A 23,251-nucleotide genomic window follows, 5' to 3' on the forward strand; every position below is an offset into this window, starting at 1 on the left:
GAACCTGGAATATCTTCGAGATGCATAACGACTAAACCCACAATGGGCTCTGTTTTTCACTTGTTTCAATTTCACCATCTCTTATCGCCCTGGATCCAAGAATGTAAAAGCCGACGCCCTATCTCGCATCCATGGTCCTAAAGAAAGCTCTGAAACTCCTGAACCAAATCTGTCCAAGAAGCTCTTCATTAATCCCATTGTCTGGTCTGAAGAGACAATGCCTGAGACCAATGCCTCCACCAACGCTCTGCCGGGTTGCCCATCAGGTTTGCTCTATGTCACCCGGACACGGCGCACTCCCCTCATTCACGCATCTCACGTGTCACAGGGCACTGGCCACCCTGGGGTCAATGAAACCCCTTTCATTGCTTAAAGAATGCTTCTGGTGGCCGAACATGGCATCGGATGTCAGAAGGTATGTGCAGGGATGCAAGGAATGCGCCATCTCGAAAAGTCCACGGCATCTTCCCTCCGAAAAACTCCAGCCTCTACCTGCACTCCCAATTGACCCTGGTCACACCTAGTAGTAGATTTTATAACTGACCTTCCTGCCTCAGATAATTGTATCTGCATACTGGTGGTTGTTGACAGATCAGCAGCAGCACAAAAGGCACACGCACTCACACAATCACTGTGCGGTCTCGTTCGCACATGGTCTTACCTGTATGCTTACCTCAAGGACTCCTTCCAAGATAATTACCTGTCTCCAGCATGTTCCCAAGTCTTCTCAGCTCTAGTCTGTCATCTGTCAACGATATTTGCAAGAGAAAAGACAAGTATTAATCCAGTATCCATATCTGTCATCTGTCTCATTTGCCATCACTTACCTGCACTCCGTTTCTGCAACTGGTTGTTCAATAAACTATATTACCTGCATTCATGTGTCTCTGTCCCCTTCTGTACTGTAACAGCATTAGGGTGGATGATTAGATATTTCTTTTAAATGTTTTATGAATTTGTGTTTACATCGCTCAAATAGAGTGCTTAGCCAGCTATGGAGAAACTGGTAGCCAGGCAACTGACAAGTGTGTCCTGTGTGTTGACATCACTTCATGGATTCTACAAGCAGCACAATTCAGTTAGACAACCGTGCTGATAATTCCGGGCCAAGAACGGTTTGTAATCGTGCCATGCTGTACCAGGCTCCAGTGGAAACACATCTGGAACCGTTCCTTACCATTCTAAGAACCGAACAGTTCTTAGAATGGTAAGGAACGGTTCCAGATGTGATTACAAACCGTTGGTGGAAAAGCGGCTTTTGGCATGGTAATGGTGTCACGGTTCACTAATCCGCTGTCTCATACTGTTGTCTGTGTGTAGGTTTTGGGATGTGTCACTTGATTGTTCTGTGTGGGCGTCGCCGCTGATTGCTGATCAGCGGCAGCTGTGGATCATTACACCTGCCTATATAACGCCTTGTCTTTCGTCTCATGTTTGTCAGATCGTTTGTTGTAGTCCTGGTGTTGTCCCGTTGTTTCTCGTGTTTCTTGTTCCTGGATTGGATTCTCGTCACTGTTCCCTGTTACCTGTCTGTCTCGTTGGATTACTCGTTCTGGATTTCATTCACGGATACTCACACGGACACACGGACTCACCATTCAGGACCATCATTCATCACGGACACTTCATCGCCCATCGAAGTCCCTGTGTTACCCCTCTCCTGCTGTCTGTGTTGCTGCTGTGTGTTTTGTGGTCTACTTACCTGGCGTGAAGCTCTATTAAAGAGATATTAACTTGCATTTGTTTCCAGTCTTTTCCGTGACAGAACGATCTGACCAACCATGGATGCAGCAAGTTCAGCAGCTTTCACGGAGTTCATCAACCACAGTATTTCTCGCATGGATCAGCAGCAGGAGAGCATCTCTTCCACCGGACGCGCTGTTCAGGCGTTGGTAACACAGGTGTCCGAGCTCTCCCAGCAGCTGCAACAACTTCGCGCTCCCACTGCACCAGCCCCGCCGCCTGTTCCCCCATCATCACCGGAGCAGAGAGACCTGCCTGAGCCCCGCCTTCCCGTCCCACAGAGCTATGCTGGTGAGCCAGATTTTTGTCGAGCGTTTTCTTAACAAGTGTTCTCTTCACTTTGCTCTGCAGCCACGCACCTTCGAGAAGGAAGAATCTAAGGTAGCGTTTGTTCTAACCCTCCTGACCGGAAAGGCGGCACTCTGGGGAACGGCGGTGTGGGAAAATCAAGATCAATGCTGCTCCTCGTTCCCGCCACTCTCCGCCGAGATGAGGAGGGTGTTCGACCGTGCGGTGGCAGGAAAGGAGGCCGCCCGTCAACTCACCGCTCTGAAACAGGGCAACCGCACGGTCGCCGACTATACCATTCAGTTCTGCACCCTTGCGGCGGAGTGCCGGTGGAACGAGGAGGCGCAGTGGGATGTGTTCCTGCATGGGCTGGCCGATCGTATCCACCTTGAAATCTACGCACTGGACCTACCTAAGACCTTCAATGGACTGGTTGAGCTGGCTCTACGTGTGGACTCTCGTTTACAGAGGTTAGAGCATTTAGAAGAATCTGGAGAGAAGCACAGCGGAGGCGGCAGTCGTTTTTCCTCCGTGGTGGATACGGTCGGTCCGGTTTCCGATCCTGAGCCCATGCAGGTGGGGAGAGCTCGGCTTTCCCGGGAGGAGAGAGAGAGGCGGAGGTCCCAGGGTCTCTGTCTGTACTGCAGGGCGTCAGGACATATCATCAGGACCTGCCCGGTAAAAGACCAAGCCCGATAGTAAATTCGAGGCTACTATCGGGCGGGATCTCCGCCGAGAAGTCCTTGCCAGCCACCCTCCTCCCGGTAAGACTGAGATGGGCAACGCATAACATCACCTGCGACGCACTTCTGGACTCTGGGACGGAGGGCAACTTCATGGACATTTCTTTCACACGACAACACGGTTTACCCACATCACTTCTGACGCACTCCATATCAGTCAACGCTCTCAATGGACAGTCTCTTCCCAGTGTTTCCCATACTACTGATTTCATCACCCTCGTCACATCTGGTAATCACACTGACAAGTCCCAATTTTTGCTCATGGACTCACCTCATGCACCCGTTGTTCTTGGACATCCCTGGCTCACTAAACACAATCCCCGCATTGACTGGCAACAAGGAACCATCACTGAATGGAGCACCCAGTGTCACAAGTCTTGTCTTTTGTCTGCTTGTCCCACGGTGTCTGTTTCTGTTTTGCAGGAGGAGGCGGTGGATTTGTCTAACGTGCCCATGGAGTACATCGATCTGAAGGAAGTGTTCAGTAAGTCCCGGGCTGCTTCTCTTCCTCCTCATCGTCCCTATGACTGTGCGATAGATTTAGTTCCCGGTAAGTCTCCGCCTAAAGGCAAACTTTACTCTCTGTCTGTTCCTGAGAGGGAGGCCATGGAGAAATATATTTCTGATTCTCTAGCGGCTAAGTTCATACGCCCTTCCTCATCTCCAGCGGGGGCGGGGTTCTTTTTTGTGGGGAAGAAGGACGGATCTTTGCGACCTTGTATTGATTACCGGGGGCTGAACAACATCACGGTAAAGAATACCTACCCTTTGCCGTTGATGTCTTCAGCTTTCGAGAGGTTCCAAGGAGCGTCCGTTTTCACTAAATTGGACTTAAGGAACGCTTATCATTTGGTCTGCATCAGGAAGGGGGATGAGTGGAAGACCGCTTTCAACACCCCCAGAGGGCACTTTGAATACTTGGTCATGCCCTCGGGGTGTCCAACTCGCCTGCGGTCTTCCAGGCACTCGTCAATGACGTGTTGAGAGACATGGTTGACCAGTTCATATATGTCTACCTGGACGACATATTGATTTTTTCATCGTCTCTCCAGGAACACGTTCAACACGTCAGACGAATGCTTCAGCGGCTGCTAGAGAATGGGCTTTTTGTCAAGGCGGAGAAATGCGAATTTCATGCACAGTCTGTTTCTTTTCTAGGGTACATCGTCTCGTCTGAGGGAATTCGCATGGATCCTGACAAGGTTAAGGCTGTGGTGGATTGGCCAAACCCAGATTCCCATAAGGCCCTACAGCGGTTTCTGGGTTTCGCTAATTTTTACTGGCGTTTTATTCGCAATTTCAGCCAACTAGCCGCGCCTCTGACCGCCTTGACCTCCCCCAGAACGACCTTCAGGTGGTCAGATGCAGCCCACGCTGCATTTGTCAAACTGAAGAGCCGCTTCGTTTCGGCTCCTATTTTGATTGCCCCTGATCCTTCGCGTCAGTTCGTGGTGGAGGTCGATGCGTCAGAGGTGGGGGTAGGTGCAGTTCTTTCCCAGCGGTCTCCCTCAGACAACAAGATGCATCCATGCGCGTATTTTTCGCATCGTTAATCTCCCGCCGAACGCAATTACAACATTGGTAACAGAGAGTTGTTGGCAGTCAAATTAGCGTTGGAAGAATGGCGTCACTGGTTAGAGGGATCGGGGGTTCCCTTTATTGTTTGGACTGATCACAAGAATTTAGAGTATATACGATCGGCTAAAAGGCACAACTCCAGGCAGGCTCGGTGGGCACTTTTTTTCGGACGTTTTGACTTTACTCTATCGTACCGCCCGGGCTCCAAGAACATCAAGCCCGATTCTCTTTCTCGCATTTTTGACCCCTCCGAACGCCCGTCCACTCCCGAGTGTATTCTTCCCGAGACGTTAGTGGTCTCCACTCTTACATGGGAGGTCGAATCGAAGGTCCTAGCGGCCTTAGAAGGGGTAACGCCTCCCCACCGAACCGTTTGTTTGTGATGGAGGGGCTAAGGTCCTGCGTTATCAAGTGGGTCATTGTTCCAACGTGGCTTGCCATCCAGGGGTTAATCGAACTAGGTTTTTAGTCAACCAACGATTCTGGTGGCCAGCTATGGCTCGTGATATTCGCAGTTTTGTTTTGGCTTGTTCAGTTTGTGCCACTGGTAAGACTTCCAACCGACCTCCAGATGGGTTACTCCAACCTCTGTCTGTCCCTTCGAGACCCTGGTCCCATATCGCACTAGATTTTGTTACCGCCCTCCCACCCTCCCAAGGGTATACGGTTGTTTTGACCGTGGTGGACCGATTCTCGAAGGCGACCCATCTTATACCCTTAGCCAAATTACCCTCTGCTAAGGAGACAGCGGTTACGGTCATTGATCACATCTTCCGGTTACATGGCCTCCCGGTGGATGTGGTTTCTGACAGGGGTCCCCAATTTGTGTCCAAATTCTGGCAGGAGTTTTGTAAGTTACTGGGGGCGACGGTTAGTCTTTCCTCTGGGTTCCATCCCCAGACCAATGGTCAGACTGAGAGGGCCAACCAAGATTTAGAGCGAATGTTGCGATGTTTGGCGTCCAAGAATCCTTCCTCCTGGAGTCAACAACTCTCTATGATTGAGTACGCTCACAATTCACTGCCAGTGTCTTCTACGGGCCTTTCTCCATTTGAATGTAGTCTAGGTTACCAGCCACCTGTGTTTCCCAGTCTGGAGTCCGAGGTCGCGGTCCCCTCCGTTCACGCCATTGTCCAGAGGTGCCGCCACACTTGGAACAGAGCCCGCGAGACTCTGCTGCAAGTGAGGGCACGTACAAAGGCTAAGACCGACCGCCACCGGTCGAAGCCTCCCGTATACGTCGTGGGTCAAAAAGTGTGGCTTCCTACTAAGAACATTCCGCTCCGCTCCGTTGCCAATAAGCTTGCTCCCAAATTCATTGGCCAGTTTACTGTCACTAAAATTATTAGTCCAGTGGCAGTCCACCTTAAATTGCCTCCGGCGTACAGGAGGATTCATCCCGCCTTTCATGTGTCCAAAAATAAACCTGTTTTCCGTTCTCATCTTAATCCGCCTACTCCGGTTCCTCCTCCGCCGCGACTCGTAGACGGGGAACCAACCTATTCGGTTAATCGTATTCTGGACTCTAGGCGGAGGGGACGCGGATTCCAGTACTTGGTGGACTGGGAAGGTTACGGTCCGGAGGAGAGCAGTTGGGTTCCTGCTAGGGACATTCTGGATCACTCCCTTATTGATGATTACAATCAACAGGTAAGGAGTTCTGGGAACGCCGTGAGGCGTTCCTAGGAGGGAGGGTACTGTCACGGTTCACTAATCCTCTGTCTCATACTGTTGTCTGTTTGTAGGTTTTGGGATGTGTCACTTGATTGTTCTGTGTGGGCGTCGCCGCTGATTGCTGATCAGCCTTGTCTGATATAACGCCTTGTCTTTCGTCTCATGTTTGTCAGATCGTTTGTTGTAGTCCTGGTGTTGTCCCGTTGTTTCTCGTGTTTCTTGTTCCTGGATTGGATTCTCGTCGCTGTTCCCTGTTACCTGTCTGTCTCGTTGGATTACTCGTTCTGGATTTCATTCACGGATACTCACACGGACACACGGACTCACCATTCAGGACCATCATTCATCACGGACACTTCATCGCCCATCGAAGTCCCTGTGTTACCCCTCTCCTTTCGTCTGTGTTGCTGCTGTGTGTTTTGTGGTCTACTTACCTGGCGTGAGATATTAACTTGCATTTGTATCCAGTCTTCTTTTCCGTGACAAATGGATATGACAGTGTTGAGATGTTTTGTCTTGGCAGAATAGATTTACTACTCTGCTGCACAATACAATGTACATAAATTACCCACAGGAGATCTATACAGGTGGAGCTGGGGAGGGTGGAGGGTTTCTGAAAGAGTGCTGTAAATTGCTACGCAGACGCTGCCCAAGTATTTGTTGAGCAGTAAGCTCATTGGCTACTTATACAGCAGGAACCAATCAGCTATGCCCTTTAGAGAACGATGTGATTGCAAGCAGATAAGGTAATCACTTAAGGAGCTATAGGCCTGCACCATCTAGAGTTTCATGACAGAACCGTGTGTGTGTGTGTGTTTGTGTGTTTGTGTGTGTGTGTGTGTGTGTGTGTGTGTGTGTGTGTGTGTGTGTGTGTGTGTGTGTGTGTGTGTGTGTGTATTAGGGGTTTGACAAGATCTTGTGCCATGAGATCTCGCAATATCAGCATGACAGAGTTGAGTTTGTGGCAAACATTTTACAACGTCTGCAATGTGGTGTTCTGTCTTTTACTGCATATGATAATTCATACTCAAAGTAGAACTGAAGTGGCATTCATTACAAGAGAGGGCTGTCACGATTCCTTTAAATTTGAGTGCTCAATTTAAAAAAATAAAGTCTTTGATTGCAATTTGATTCAACCGGAAAAATATTGGAAGTACATGTGTGTGTGATAATATTAGAATTAATTTTAGAATTATAGTTTTTCTCAATCGCTTTGCACATTTTTTGAAACTGTCTTAACATTCTCTAAACTTTAAGTGCAATTGACACAACTGTTCGCTGGAACATCAGAACTAAATTGCATGTCTGCAAAATGTAGTTACTCACTCAAAACATTTAATTAATCCTTCAAAACCTAGTTATTGTGTCAGTAAATTGGTCATTGCCAGTGTTTTTGACATTGTCATTGAACCACACTGGTCAAAATGTTGATGTTTTATCACTATGGAAATATTTGTTATATACAAATTGCATGTGTTTTCTACTCTTTAGTTGACACTGTTTTCTACACTATACAAGAATGTCTAGATGAATGCTCTTGTGTCTCACACTGAGCTTTTTACAGCAGTAGGTAAAAATTTACAAGGACAAGGACACAAAAAGAAAATGGACACACCTTTATATTAGGTGTCCTTACCGACTATGTACTTACATAAAAAAAATAAGTACAGTGTTGTGACGAGCAGGGCGGGCGAGAGCTGTGAGGGAACGGCGTGAGGCCGGTGACGCGAGTGATAATGAGCATCACATGGGAGGCGCGCCAGCCTCGAGTTTCTCACGGAGGAGCTCCGGAGGCATAAAAGGAGGAGTGATGACAGTGAAGGACGAGAGAGGACCAGGCCTGGACTTTATTTTATGTTTTATTATGTTTGTGTGGCCGGCAGACGTCCGCGAGGGTCTGCCGGCATTACTTTCGTTTTGTTCTTTGTTTATTTTGATATATATACGAACTGTGTTACAAGTGTACTTATTGTATTCATGTTGTATTCCAAAATATTGCATTGCTGCTATTGATGTGGAGAAGGTTAGTGGGTTTGGTGGTATGGGTAGGTTTAGGGTTGGGTTAAGGGGTAACGGAAGGCTCAACATGATAATTACAGCTGTATTTTTTGTTTGTTTGTTTGTTTTGTTTTAAATAAGTACAACATAAAAACATGTCTGTACACAATGTATGTACACAATAATACATTTTAGTACAAAGTAGTTAAAGACACCTAATATAATAGGACTAAACATTTTTATTTATACAGCACATTTATTTTTGTAGAAATGTGTTACATGTAAGCTGAAAATTTGCAGTTGCTTGTCATTTTTACATATTCTATTAGTCTTCCCCTAACAGCACACATTCTTACATATCTTTCTATTGCTCTTCTGTGACAAGCAACAGTGTATTTTCAGTTTATATGTAACACATTTCTACAAAAATAAACCGCTGTTGCTGAGTTCACAAACATTGCATTACCACAAAGGGCATCTACACTGCCCTCCAAAAGTTTGGAAATGCCCTAGAAAAGTTGAGTTTTGGACAATAGTGGCATGAATTTGCACTGATAAGGGACAGCACAAACTACAAAAACATATTTTATTACATAAACAGTTTATACACAGAAAAAACTTAAATTTTCGATTCATCAAAATATCCACCATTAGCAGCTATATGACCTAAACTGGGTTCTAATTGGTTCATTGTATTCTAAACTTAATTGGCTTAAAACTTAATCAATTGTTGAAGCTATTAAGGTGTGCTGACCTAAAAATCTTTTACAAACCTGGGCCAAGTTTAAACCAGTAACCAGGCATCACAGCTGGAAAAGGGGCATGTCTGACAGGTATATATTGCTATTATTATGTAATCAAATTGAAAATTATTATTGCTGGTCTTCAATGATAATGTCAAATGTTACTTTAATGTATTTGCACCAAAAAATGATACGGATTTATGCTGATATCATCCAAAACCACACTTTGCCAGGGGTGTTTCCAAACTTTTGGAGGGCAGTGTATTTTCCATTTAAAATTAAAAATAAATAACAAGATTTCAATATCCATGATGGCACCAAGTCTCAACACTATATGAAAAATACAAACAGATTCTAAATGAGTCTTATCTTGTATCACTAAAGGAGATGAGAAGTTTTATTAATATTACACAGGCTACTTCGATGGTATATGTCACATTTTAGTGCAAGTTAAAGAGCAACAAACAATTTTTGAGTTTCTGTTAACAGAGGTGAGAATATCTGTGTGTGTTCACCCAGAACACCCTATTAACTAGCAACACCCCAGCAACTGCAAGAGCCTAGAAACCACCCAGAATCTCCTAGCAACCACCTAGCAACACTTTTTTAATAATTCATGAAACAATTCACCATTTTCTCACAACTATAAACACAATCTCAAAACTATACACCAACTCAAACCTCAAACTTCCAGGTCAAAATAAAATGTTCTAGTCAAAAACTTATTATTGTCTGACAAAATCAAACTTTGGCATCAGATGACACACAAAACTTAACAAATAAACTGTAACAAAAACCTCTTATTGGGATTCAGGAATTATTTTGCAGCTCAGTGTCTACTACATTATACAAAAATAAATTTACAGATGCAGATACAGATACAGTAAAATATAAGCAATGAACTTTTGGAGGGATTTTTTTTTATTTTACTATTGTAAAGTGATCTTGCAGTAGATGAAAAGCATGAGAAAAAATATGTATGAACTTGGTATGCACTTTAATACAGTATACTGTCAATTACATTAAAAGTAAATTCAGTATCCTCTGCACATTTGGCCAAATTTCATTACAGTATGTACAGCACTATAGCAGTGTATTGGTCTTCTGAAACAAGAATATATCCCTAGGCAGTCATTTCTCTGCAAAAATACAGTTCACATAACAAATGGCTACAAAGAAAGTTGACAATCACAAGTTTGAGGGTGTACAACGTGCTACAGTTTACTGTACATAGAATAGTGAAATTTCCCTCATCTAAAGTACTGGTACGGTGTAAGTTTAAAACCCCTGTAAATGATTCTTTCAGGTCTCTCTCAGATTTTGGCTGGTGTGTCATCAGTTTTGCTACCTAATGTTGTCATTGTTAAATGTTTTGAGAAATGTGTCTTTGTTTTGAGAACTGAACAAATGGTTTGGGAAACTGGGCTAACTGAATCACTGATAATGTGTTAGCAATCGAGAAAAGCTCAAATACATTTAGATTATTACCTAACTACCTTACTACTATTTTCTGTGATCGGGATCTTCTTATTGATTTCATGTTATTGTTTCGTCAGATGGGAAAAAGACCTTTATCCATGATGAAAGTGGAGCGGTCGGTCGGTGAATCGGCTCGCCAAACAAAATGAATCGTAGACATATTCTCACTGGACTTCTGAGTAAGCTGGGAAGCAGTAATTTTCCAATTCATGAACACATGGGGGAAAAAAGCGTAAGTGAACGTGGCTGCGCAGTGTTTTTGACTCCCAAAGAACCGGTTCAAAAGAGTCATTTGTTAATGAAGCTGACTAAACTGGGTGTGCTGCGTGCGTGTTCAACCATCATGCACAGTTTATTGAAAGACATGTTTCTTGACATTATTTTGCGTTATCCTGTCTTTTTTTAGGTCATCACATTGAAGCGTCGCTGCTACTTGAAACACTACTTACGTTTATATTTTACTATGTGATAATTCTGGGGTGACAGATGGGGTGGCAAAGCTTTTTCTTAGGGTGGCAGTTGTCACCCCATGCCACCCCAGTAGATCCACCCCTGGATACAGGCTTTGATACATATTTCATTAAAAAATATCTAAAATTTATAAACAAAGCTCTGGATGTAGGGATCAGCCACTTGTAGAGCAAAAAACACAGAGCCTTTGTGAACATGAAAAGATTTCCATGGTTTCAGGTCTTGTAAGTCTCTATGATTCTATTAATGTCCACAGAGCTGAAGTCATCATTAATTCATTAAATGCTAAATTACTACATTGACCAATTTTAGATAACATATCTGTACAACAAGGGAAGGTCTGATTCTGGCTTGAAATTAGAGCTGAAGCCCATGGGAAAACAACAGACTCTTTTTCTCAAAAGATCTCACTTTCTATGAGGAGCTGTGATGTCTTTGCAATGGCCCTTTGATCATTTTCATCTATCTCCCCAATCAACAAATGGCTCATTTATTTGACTGCCAGTACATCACCCATTTGAGTTCATTTATTCATTCATGTCTGCTTTAATAAAAAAACAATCTGTTAAAGACCTGCAAAATGTATGATTATGCTGCTTCAACAAACTGTTAATACTGCTTCAAGAGTACTAGGTGAGTAAACATTTCCTGATTGTTTTTAAGAGGATCTATTTTAAAAGGGTTAGTTTACACCAAAATGAAAATTCTCTCATTAATTATTCACCCTCATGTCGTTCCACACCCGAAAGACTTTCAATCTTCTTCGGAAAAGAAATTAAGATATTTTTGATGACAGAATGCTGTCAGATTTCCTTCCATTGAATGCGTGTGCAACTTTCACTTTGACGCTTCAAAAACTTCATAAAGAGATTGGAAAACTAATCTATACAAATTGAGTGGTTTAGTCCACATTTTCTGAAGAGAATCGATTTCTTGTTATGATGAACAGATTTAATTTAGGCTTTTACTCGCATGATCAACACATTGATCATAAACTCAACGTAAGCAGACGCTCAACCAAACCTGCTACACGTGCACGAACAAACCTCTTCCGGAAGCGCAAACGTGCTGCGTAACCATGTTGCATGAGGGTGATGACAGAATTTTCATTTCGGGGTGAACTAACCCCTTAAGTATACATTGCGCCATCCATCCATCTACTCTTCTCTATGGACTACTGGATACTCAAGCACAGATGAATATTAATGTGCCTAGTTTTGTAAATGTTTAAGCACTATATTTGCATAACCTAATTATATAATTTCTGTGATGTTTTTTTTATCCATGTTGGACTATGAATATCCAAAACATGCATGCTGCATGATGATATACCACACATTTATATGTAATATACATACTTCAAAAGTAGATAGATAGATAGATAGATAGATAGATAGATAGATAGATAGATAGATAGATAGATAGATAGATAGATAGATAGATAGATAGATAGATAGATAGATAGATAGATAGATAGATAGATAGATAGATAGATAGATAGATAGATAAGCACAAGTTTACATTTCCAATAATGTTTCATTACATTTTAGTGCAAAAGTGCAGCACATACAGTAAATGAAATAATTTTCCAATCACAGAACTGTTGGGGCATGACCAAGGTTACAGGGCACTGAGAGAGAGAGAGAGAGAGAGAGAGAGAGACTGCTAATCAATTATTACGTTAGTACATTCATCTTTCTTAGAGTTGCAGGCACCCTTTGCTGTTTTAAGTCAATTTATTTTGGCTTATCAATAAGTCACTCTCATGGACCACCCACAGTCCTTTTTACAGATCATTTGATACATATTGCACACAAAACTGGAATGTATTTCTGAAAAATTGCAAGCTCCTATGAGATTAGAAACAAAAATGGGTTTAAAAGCAACTGTGTTGAAATGATAAGAGGAGGAACCAATCGCTGAACTGCCAAAGTTTGCACAATTCAGGTTCAAAAAACAAACAACAAAAAACCCCAGCATCATTAGTTTATTGCATTCCACATTGTTCCTCTATAATAAATATAGCAAATGTGACAATTTCTGTCCCATTTAATGTGATGACTAACTACTGTGCATATCAGGGTTCTGTCACTTCGGTCTGGTTTATTCTTGTTGTGTGACAGAGCCCTGACACTCCAACGGTCTTGCCTTTGTGAGTGTGCAGTTCTGAATTTGCTTTTTTTTTCATTTTTTTTTTCTTTTTTTTTTTTTTGCCAAATTTGTTTTACTAGTTTTATTTAATGGACCCTTGGCTAAAAAATCCTTTAGTTATACATTTCGATAATGGCATTGTAAATTAGTAATAAATAATGGCTCTGTGATTGGGAATTAATGAATGGACACTGAATCAATACACAGTGCGGAACCTTATTAACATTGCAGTCTACATTTTAAGCCAAGCAAACAAAATGAATAGGATTTACTACTGCGTTTTCTAAAACAAAACAAAAGTGACATGCTCAGCGTATGAAAATTAATGATAATATGTTTGTTGAATCCTTTAACCAATCCATCAGAGATTAAGGCATTTTCAGCAGTTGCCTGGAGTCACATATCCAACTGTGCATCATGACCTTGTTGATTTGCTGTTCTTTTAAACTAGAAGGCCGTTAATTAAATACTCAGATGGCTAATACTTGTGGGGTGGGGGAATAATAAAAGGTCTTTAATATATAAATTGTTTCTTGTAATAAGAAATCTTTTAAACTTTTAAAAACATTAGGTTTTCAGAATTTTCTTCAGGGAAATAGACTCTCAACAACATCTCGAACTGTGTTTAGATTTCCCAAAATATCAAAATCTGAAATGAAAAGTCAGGAATTTTCAATATGAACTCAAATATTTATCATCAAATCTGAGATTGCAACATTTAAACTCCCTGTATAGGTTTATACTCTAACCATCAATTGGACTGCCTCTAAAAAATAAGCATTGGTTTTCTCCTTGGTTGCAAGGGCGTAGTTTTGATTTGAACACTGGGGGGTTGATGTGTTTGTTTGTTTGCTTATTTATTTTTGCAAAATTATCTTTTTTGGTATCACATGCAAAGTTGGTTGATAACATAACTTGTTTACAAAGTACCATGGGAAGTAAAACTGTCTTTTATTTTTCTAATACTAAAAATGTTAATTTTCTGTCATCTCTTGGAATATCTGAAAGCCAGGTTTTTCCTATAGGGTACAACGGGGCTAAAGACGCCGCGGGGCAAAAGGCGCCTTTGATTTTATTTTCCTCTAAACCACTAGATGGCACAAAAACTTGCAGCAGCACTTTCCTAAACATCCGTTTTTCAAAATGTACGTGCAAATGTTGTTGATTTAAGTAGCAAATGAGAATCTATTTTAATTAATGTTTGTATTTTCAGACAAAGGTCTTCTTAATGATTTTCAGTTTTGTTCAAGGTAATTCTAGCAACAGTTTTTCAATAATGGAAGAATATGTAAAAGTACGGTATTTGGGGTAAAAAGCGCCGCTGATGTTGGGGCAAAAGGCACAATAATTAACATGATAATGAATAGCTGACTGACTTTTCCATTTTTTGATGTGACATGGATAGATTCAGATGGCAAATATATCAAATTGGGTATCCATCTTAGAGATAATACCCATATTTAATGAAACAATCATATTTAAAAAAAAAAAAAAAAAAATTATATTATTATTTCATAATAAAATATCATTTATTGTTATTACTTTAAATCTATATTAAATATTATGGGATCTCATTCAATGCTTTCATAATCTTTACTTTTTAATGAAATTTAGTTTCTGTATTTAATATATTTTTATATTAAAGTGGAACTCAGTAAGATTTGCGAAGCTCCCCCTACAGTTTCCTTCAGTGAATCACACTGTCGTAAATACTCCAAGCGCAGCTCTGGACAACGACTACAAAGCTCACCAGCGCAGTAGTTTTGCAAATACAGTACAAGAAAGAGGAAGTGGGTAATTTGCAAATACAGTACACTCAATGGAGGTGGGTAATTTTCGAAATTGTCTTATAAAGTCATAATATATACATTGTTTTTGAATTACCATAAAGCATTTTGTCACTCTCGCGTGAACTTGAACATGAGGCGAGATTGTTTCGGGTCGGTGCAGCTCAACTTGCAAGTGCTGTATTCTGGCGTAGACGTGCCAGAGAAGGTTAGTGCATGCCTCAAACACACCACTACAAGTCAATTAACCATCGTAAGGACTTTTTATGAAGGTAAAAAAAAGTTACTTAGTTCTGCTTTAACACAGGCCCTTTTTTATTGACAGTATATTTATTGAACACAAATGAATTCTTTTATTTATCAAAATAAACAGAAAATAGTACAAACTTTTAGTAAAAACTGCTAATGAGTGATTCTTTTCCAACAAGTATTAACCTAGACATTATTAAAAACATATTATTTTAGCTAAAGTATTTGTATGAATACTGTGTGCCTTTTACCCCATGCTGGGGGGCGTTTTACCACCTCATATATACACAAAATTAACCACTTTTATGATTTATTTTCACACAAAATCTGTTGCTCCATCAATGTTCAGTACAAACATGTATAATTTTCCTGCAATCATAAACTTTGAGAGTAGTGAAAAGCACATCTTAAGGTGTGCCTTTAGCCCCGTTGTACCCTATCTGTTATTAATAGCAGAACACATTTTACACGTGGGGAAAACCAGTTGTTTAGTCAATAATTCAAGAACTTTAAAGCTCTTGATTCTAACTTGTACTTGCCCTTATGAAAAAGTAACAGTTCTTGTAATTGTTTAACTATAGCATTTGTTACAACAAGGAAATAATTACAGGTAAAACCACTGATGACTTCTTATTACCATGCTTAGGCCAATGTTGACTTTTTATTATTATTATTATTATTGATCTATAGCATTTGTCATAAAAAATAGCAACCTACACATTTAGAAACTATAGCCACAGTTGTAATATAAATCTTTAATTGAAAAATCTATTCCCTTAACAGATTATAATTTATAAATTCTTCAATTTAGTTAAAAATATACCACAATAAATACAATAGAACATGATAAATTCTAATAAAGGTGATCATGAGTAGTTTAAAAAGTCTGATTTGTTAGTGCAGGATGATGTTTTCCCCTCTTTTCATCAAACTTTATGTGACTGTTTTAGATTATGCTTGATCTAAGCGGATCTAAGCATAACTTGCTGAAGGGACTTACAGTAATAAACAGGTGGGATGACGTAGCAGTTTGTTGACCGAGAAGATTAACTTAATGCTTTGTTTATTTGGTATTGCGGAACATGAAATCAGAAGAAAGCCTGGTGAGATATTTTAGATTTGCTGGATGGCAGAGAAAGAATCCAACCTCCATATGACACAGTCAGAGTCTCAATTGCCAGCTAGCAAAACAATCAAATTCTAACCACTGTTGAAACAATTCACAAAAGCTACAGGAAAGACGTTTTCTAGAAGAAGAAAATCCACACAGAAGTCAATATTGGCAGCAAAAGGATTGAAAAAAAAAGTAAAAAAAGCTGATGTGGAGATAGAAGATCATTTTGAATAGACTAAACCACCGTCATAATGGATGACTGTCCGTGGTGCAGCAATATATCTTCAGTTTCAAAGATTAATCTGATGCTAAATCAAAGCTACACACCATTAGTGATGACAAAATGTATATGAGCCCAGAGATGAATACTCTGCTCCTGAGGGACTCGAATTTTACAATCCGACAAAGCTCTTGAGGTTCAAAGCGTTCATGGCAAAAATGACAAATGGCATCACCCAGAGTCAAAATGTGGCCGTGTCCCTGTCTTTCATCCTCATGAGAGTGCAGATGAGAGAAAGACAGAATGAGATTGACTACGGGTGGGCCCGCATCCCGGGTTCATTTTGTATTCAATTGTTTATCCAAAACTTTATTATCTATCAGATCTAAAAGGTACTATTTATTTTCTTTCTAGTTCGAAAAAATACTTTTATCATCTTTCGAGAGCTCAAGTACAGCTTATCACTTAGGTCACTTGGTCTTTCATTGATACCCAACTTTTTGAAGAACAGCGGGAGCAATCTTCTCCATGCATGCCAGGTGCTAAGCCTGGATGATTCATGCCTACCGTTTACAGAGATATCCAACAGTGACCTTTCTGGCCCTAAAAAAGCTTTGATAACTAAGTTACGACAAGGGGAATGTGATAAGAAAGGAGGGAGTTGAATCTCAAATGCTCGGAATACCAATCTCAAGGATTTGGAAAAGCATTAGAGGATTTCTCACTTCCTGTCTATCCTGTTCTGCTTGACTTAACGTACAGGGCAAGTAAATGTCTTAAGATATTATGTACAATGTGACATTTCCCTTCGCCCTGACCTTTTAGAGTCTGGTACTGACGCAAGGCCTTTTAATCTCCCCCTGTTCTCCATCGTACAAAGGCTGTGAAAGCGAGTAAGACAAGGTTAAACATGGTGCCCACTGCTGTAGGGACCAAATGTTGACACATAAGATTGAGTTTGATACAGTCGCTTTGACAGATGCTGTGAGACAGTAGCCAAATGGCTGGGCATGTTCTGCTTCTGACAAGTATGACATTATCAAAACTGCCTACATAACCTCTATTATAATATGTTGTGACATTTCTGGAGTAAATGATCACTGAAGAATCAATGGGAAATTACTACCCATTTGCACAGTGCCTCTTCACAAGATAAACGGCACTGTGGGTTTTGTCTTGTAAAAAATAAATAATCAGAAGATAATTGTTAACAAATCAAGGAATGCTATTTGATTTTAAGGTGGGAGGACAATTACAACTTAATTGGTTCTTCATCAGTACTTTCTCAGCAGATACCTTTGAGGGCTAGTAGAGGATAATCCTGCACGGGGAACAAAATCAATTGGGGCTTGATAAACCACGATAAACCAAACTGTTTAACTGATAGGCTTATTCTGGGAGATGGATGAGATGATAAATGAAATATGACACTTTGTGCAGATGAAAATTGCATAAATCTTTGTTTTAATTTGACTGATTGTGTATTATAGTCAGCATCCAGCAGTGAAAGCAAACTCAACTGGCACATGGTTGCACCTCACACAGACAGAATGAAGAACAGAGAAGGGGGAGGAGAAATAGTCAGAGAAAAATCACAAGAATCAAAGATAAGATGCAAAAAAACCCCAAAAAACAGAATATATCCGCTCAACCAATCGCAGCGTACCATTCCACACACTGTAAACGGTAATGTTGGCGCTCTGAATACACCCGGCATTCTAGTTTTCCTTATCTGCTTTGTACTTTGTGATCAACAAAAACAGAAAAATGTATCATTTTGACGCCATTGATAAACCTGTGGTGGTTTCTGCGGTGGGGAAGAAATGTAAGTAATCGAAATCTAATCAAAAAGATGAGGCACTCGAGTCGGGAAGAGGAAACAAGGAAGATGGGAGGAGGAAAAATGCCGGCTGTTCCACGACAGCATCAAACTTCTGTCACGGTCTCCAAAACTGAATCATTAACAGTTTTTAAAAGCCGTTTTTAATACCAATGTACTTGGCACATGCGTTTTTTTTTTGCTGTGCGGTGGTGCCAGATACTCCTTAATCAGCAAACAGAGACATAATTAATTTATAACATTCACAAGATGACTCGAATTCATTTTGGGAGTGACGCCTGAATGTATTATTAGTCAAATGCCTGTATATAAGACTAGTATTGACAAAGTTAAGAGGCTTTCATATATGTGGATCAACTTACTTTGTTGTGTATTTTCAATATGAAAAATAACTTTTATATTGATGGATTAATTGCATTTAGAAAAAAAAAAAAAAAGTGTCATGGATTTATTACATTTTGGGGAAAAAGTAATCTGTTTTTATAATAAACCTTTGAAAATCAAAATCTAGATTTCAATGTTTAATGTTTTTGTAACCAAAAGATGCTATGTGAAAGTTTGCGTTTTCATCTTGCTAAAATTTCTTGGTAAAGAAAACATATTTTTACTCAAATTAGTCAAAATGGATTTACAGCGTTTTGGAACCGACCTCTTCATATGTATATAGTTGGGTTGTTTTGATTAAGTAATAATAATTCCAAAACAATACAAGTAACTTACAAAATTAAAGTTCATTGAAAGTATGTTTTGTATATATATATTAAAAGTTTGTTTTTTTAGCAAAAGCAGATAACTCCAACAGTCATTTTTTGGCAAAAGCATATTTCATGTTAAACCAAACCAAGTAATTTACACACACTGAAACACACACAAAGACACACTCAAACAGATCCGCACATATATACGAGCACACACCCAAACGCAAAAGGACAACCAAGGGTTCAACAAGTAAGACGTGGTGTACAAGGACTTGCAGGAGTCAAAATTATAAATCCTCGATCACTTTCAGTCAGCTTTGATGAAACTCCCCTCAGCTAGCACGTCTTTTTTGAAGTGACTAGCAGCCTTGTCACCTGACCTGAATACTGCGTACTGATTCACTAAAACGGACTTTGCCCAAGAACAAGGGCACTTGTTGGTTTCTGCTGTAAAACGTGAACTCGTGATGACAATGGACAATACCAGCTTTTCTGACAAAACGTATTTAGGTTTCAGAACGTGCTATATGTGGAGAATAACACAGCAGTCAGTTATTTTTGCAAATAAACTCTTAAAAAAAATATATTTTATATATATATATATATAAAAAATGAATTAACATTTTACAATGACTCATTTGCATGATTGATTCATTGACTCATCTTTCTGAATGAATCAGTGTTTTTGAAAAAAACCACCTACTGGAGTAATGATTTAACCTACAGAAAGAGTCACTGAAAAATCACTCATACACAGACTGTACATCAGAATTAGAACCGACTATTAAAAAAGCTCAATACCATTGCCTTATAAATGTAAAATAAAATAAAAAATAAAAGGAGAAGACACAGCGCACAGAGGAACACAGCACACAGAGGAAATAACAAGAGACAGACAGGAGGAGTCTGAACTAACCACAATTCTCCTCATCTGCCTGATTCCCACAGTCATCCACGCCATTGCAGTGTAGTAGCTGAGGAAGACAGGTACTGAGGTTTCCACAGGGGAAGTAGCCCAATGGGCAGTGAGCCTGATCCTCTGATACATTAAACATGGTCAGCACCACTTCACAAGAGACAAAGACAAAGGGAAAGAGAGAAATTGAGCATTATTTATTGTCTTGCACTGCTGCATTTGTCTGTTTCTTGTACTGTGAGGTGTAACGCCTTTTTCAAACATATTAAAGTATTTTTACATTTAATTTATGTTCAATCGTGTTAACTTAAAACTGCCCTTTTTCCTACGTTTTCAAAAATATTACCCGAGGTCATAGAAATCTCCTTGAAAAACTAAAATGCATACTGAAATATGACCACTTTGAAGAATGAACATCACAAAGCTCCTGCACTGCATAGCTACTTTTCTCATGATTGATACAAATCTAATAAAAGGTTTTATTCTTATTCTTCACTCGATGTCTCAACACAACCTTTATGACTCACATTACTGCAAGTCATTCTCAAAGCAACCTATATGAATATACATCTCAGCAGAAGAAGTAGATGTGTGTCAATGTGAAGAATTGCTGTAGTGTAGCAAAAGCTCAGAGGCAGACCGTGCAGCGCAGGGCTATTTATCACGCAGTAGCTTTTTTCTTTCTTTTAATGGGAGTTACACAGCATAGGTCTAGGATGAATTTATACAACAGAGAAAATATAGATATACTTCAAAAGCATCTTATTGATAAAAGCTGTAAAAAATTAATAGATGATAGACAATATTTAAACATAATGGATGATTCTGCAGAGCATATGTTATTCCGTTGTATGTACAGGTCATGATTAATAATTAATAACTAATATACTATAATTATTATAAAAAGCTTATGAATGGGTGCCTATTGCAAAGTGTTCTGTAAGTTTCAAGTGTAAAATAAAATGTCACCGCAAATTATAACAATTAACATGATCTTAATCAGATCCTAATTAAGATATTTTCAACAAATAACAACATTTTGAAAGGTAACCCCTCCCTGATATCATAAAATATTCCATTAAGATATTCTTAGGTTTCTAGTTGAATCAATAAATCAATACTGCCATGATGCACTGCTTCTCATTGCATCAGTTATATTTGCCAACCACACAAATACTCATCTTGCTCCAATTGCTCTCTTAACTTTTCTTATTCAGGTAGTACAAGTCCATAAAAACATTTCTTTGAGGACCTGCAGCTGTATTGAGTGGTGCTGCGATCAAGAAAATGAGTTTTTCTGCTTTTGAGTGCTGCTTATGATAAATCTCCCATCCTACAAATTGTAGAACATAGACTATAAGCAACAATCAAGACAAAACAAACATGTTGCTATTATTATTGTTATTATACAAATCATACAGTAGATTCCAAATAGGTATTCAAATACACAGTCTTTTTGGACCACAGTGGGGACTTTCTATTGACTTCTATTTGTTATACTAAATTCAAGATATTTCCTATCCACTGACCCCTTAAACTTTTTTTTTTTTTTTTTCAGATATTAATTAAAACATTGTTTAGTATGTTTATCCAGCTGATTTTCCTTGTGGTGACCATTGGCTGGCTCCCTCAATGAAGGCAAAATCTGACCTACACACAGACTTCTTCTATTCTATACTTTTTTATTATATATTATATATATATATATATATATATATATATATATATATATATATATATATATATATAATATATATACACACACATATATATATATATATATATATATATAAAAAATGTGTCTTTTTTTTTTTTTTTTTACAAAAGTTTCAACACCGTTTCATTGATAACACGAACGTTGTATTACAAGTTAGTCACACTTGCGCTAAATTTATAAACTCGCAAATCGCCTTTGCTTGAGGAGGTAACCATAGCAACAGCGGCTTGATTATTATCTGTATCTGAGGGCACGTTGACAATACAAGTGCTCTTCTAATAACCTTATAACTATGGATTTAAATATCACAAAGTCTTTGGTGTTTTGTTAAAAAATGTCTTCAAGATAAAACGAACAAAACGTCTCTAAGGCTGCAAGACGAACCTCAACCGAATGCACGAAGAAAATAACTAAAAAGTCGACCTTTGAAAGTTATTCGCACGTGGCTCAATGGGTAACCGTAAAATAAAATAATTAATATTCACCAGTAATCGGCAATGTATCAAAAGCAACGGAATAATACATGCTTCCACAAAGGGCAAAAATGGACATGATTTAAAACTATTTTCGATAGTGAAAATTCACTGTTAATAGTTAAAGTTGATTTGAGTGATAAACATCATGAAATCAGTCTGCTTTCCCTTCTAGAATGAATGAGGATAACACCTGAAGCACAGCAACTCACCCGACACTCCACACAGCAAGATGCTGGCGATGTGAACTTGCATGGTAACGGCGACTGAGAATGTGATATCCGACAACAGTTGAAACCCTCTATGTTCCCCTGACTGATATACATACACACAAAAACGAGTTTTGCAGTTCGTTGTTGCCAGTCTCGTCAAACAAAGAAAAAGAAAGTTCTGTGCGAATTGCCGGATTTGGACAAGTCTGACTGTTCCGCCGAGATGCTCAGTGCGCTCCTGTGCGCGCGCGGACTGGGTACTGAGTGCAGAGAGCGCAGGCACATGCACAACGAACAGACACCTGGGGGAGGGACTTTACAATGAACTACATCGCTTTACTTTAAATTGGAAAACAAGTGTAGAGGGTGATGCTTAATAGATCTGTGCTGTAACTAAAATGTTCTGTGCCTATGTTCAATGTTTAAATTCTCAGACACATTTTAAATAAACTTTTAAATCAAGCTAAAACCCTGTTAATTGGTAACAGTTTCCTTGCTATACAGGAAAAAAAGTAGTAAGTCTGTTGTCAGTTAAGGCTTTTATCTACAGTTAAGCCTTTTTTGTCATTTAAGGATTTTGAAAGGCTTATACATGTTTTTATTTCATCACGTTTAGACTATTGGAATGCTCTTTATGTTGGTGTCAACCAGGCCTCTCTCTCACACTTGCAGTTAGTGCAAAATGCAGCAGCTCGACTTTTAACACGAACACATAAACGGGAACATATTTCGCCCATGTTGTCTGCTCTACATTGGCTTCCGGTTCGTTTTAGGATTAATTTTAAGGTTTTAATGCTTGCTTATAAATCTTTAAATGGCCTAGCACCAACTTACCTTTCTGACCTTATACAATTGCACATCCCATCAAGGTCTCTGAGGTCTGCTAATCATATGCTGCTGACAGTTCCTAGAGTAAGACTAAAGCAGAGGGGTGATCGTGCCTTTGCAGTAGCTGTCCCTAAACTCTGGAACTCACTACCTTTGTCTGTGAGGATGGCCCCTAATTTTTGCTTCTCAAACCATTCCTGAACCACGTTTGCTTTGTGGCAGGACGCATTATCCTGCTGAAAGAGGCCACATGCAGCCACCAGGGAATACTGTTTTCATGAAAGGGTGTACATGGTCTACAACAATGCTTGGGTAGGTGGTACACATCA

At 39.7% G+C, this 23,251-nt stretch overlaps 1 protein-coding gene across 1 annotated transcript in view; it reads right to left on the reverse strand.

Annotated features, from left to right (window-relative positions):
* The window catches only part of rxfp1 (relaxin family peptide receptor 1), an 81,718-nt gene extending 59,365 nt beyond the window's left edge, over positions 1-22,353 (reverse strand). Inside the window, exons 1-2 of the mRNA XM_067388888.1 lie at positions 22,095-22,353; positions 19,693-19,842 (exon numbers count right to left, since the gene is read on the reverse strand). Coding sequence (XP_067244989.1) covers positions 19,693-19,842; positions 22,095-22,137 — 193 coding nt within the window. The 5' untranslated portion in view covers positions 22,138-22,353. The remainder of the gene's footprint in view (positions 1-19,692; positions 19,843-22,094) is intronic.
* Positions 22,354-23,251: the final 898 nt, after the last annotated feature.

This window comes from Chanodichthys erythropterus, chromosome 1 (genome assembly GCF_024489055.1).
Source record: "Chanodichthys erythropterus isolate Z2021 chromosome 1, ASM2448905v1, whole genome shotgun sequence".
Taxonomy (NCBI): Eukaryota; Metazoa; Chordata; class Actinopteri; order Cypriniformes; family Xenocyprididae; genus Chanodichthys; species Chanodichthys erythropterus.